General features: G+C 56.4%; 1 protein-coding gene across 1 annotated transcript; it reads right to left on the bottom strand.

Annotated features, from left to right (window-relative positions):
• Positions 1-65: 65 nt before the first annotated feature.
• Positions 66-885, bottom strand: PTSG_07887 (uncharacterized protein; the record flags this gene model as incomplete). The annotated part of the gene is made up of 3 exons (XM_004991632.1): positions 66-141; positions 491-555; positions 727-885. The coding sequence occupies 3 exons, from the start codon at positions 883-885 to the stop codon at positions 66-68; spliced, it is 300 nt and encodes a 99-aa protein (XP_004991689.1).
• Between the last annotated feature and the right edge of the window lie 131 nt (positions 886-1,016).

The raw sequence follows: 1,016 nt of genomic DNA, 5'->3' as shown, positions 1-1,016 counted from the left end.
CATGTTTGTGCTTAAAAGAATGCAAAACAACCACGAGCGACGCGGCACCGGACGGTGTTCGCCAATCACCAGGAAGGGGACGGAGGGGGCACCTTGAAGTAGAGCATGTGGCGCTTGGCCGACGGGTCCCGCATCTTCTTTCTGCACACGTGAGGACCACAGGGCGATGACGAAGGGTTGGTGAGAATTGCTCGATGTTGGGGGTGATGGACTGCAATGCAGTCCGGCAAACCATGGCATTGGCGAGTGCAACACCGTGTTCAGCCTGCACAAACACACACATTGCTCTCTCACTCACACACATTGCTTACACTCACACATTGCTCACACTCACACACACACACTCTGCACACACACACACACACACTCTCTGCACACACACACACACACACACATTGCACACACACACACACACATTGCACACACGCACATACACACAAAGCCACGCACGCCGCTGGTGTAGTTGTGGAAGCGATGCGTCCCAACGAACGTGGACAAAACTTCCTGGAACTTGTCGAGCTGCTCTTGGGTCACGCGATAGGACACGAGGGGCGGCTGTTGCGCTCGAATTGGGAGTGTGGTGAGAAGGAGGGAAAGGGGTCAGATGAGATGGAGACGCAACATCTGTAGGAACACGAGCGTGCGTGCACGCGTGGGTTGAACCCATAACATTGCTCGCACGCCACACCACGGATACACCACTGCACCGTTGCATCGTGAGCTCACCATCTCCTTTGGGCTGAGGGCGTAGGTGGGGAGAAGGTACTCGTAGCGACGGGCAGTGCACTGCCAGCGATCAGAGGCGGCGGTGTGCTCGCACGTGAGTGCACATGCAGTGGAGATGGGGTCGCATGGCAGATACGAGACAAGCGAGCAGCAGGCCATGAACAGGCAAGCAGAGAGCGAAAGAGAGAGAGAGAGTGTGTGTGTGTGTGTGGGGGGGGGGGTGACACGCAAACAGACACACAACAGACAGACAGGCAAACAGGCCAACAGACAGACAGACACACACACAC

This window comes from Salpingoeca rosetta, assembly GCF_000188695.1.
Source record: "Salpingoeca rosetta unplaced genomic scaffold supercont1.19, whole genome shotgun sequence".
Lineage (NCBI taxonomy): Eukaryota > Choanoflagellata > Craspedida > Salpingoecidae > Salpingoeca > Salpingoeca rosetta.
The sequence above is the reverse complement of the archived record's forward strand: the minus strand, read 5'-3'. Positions and strand labels throughout refer to the sequence as shown.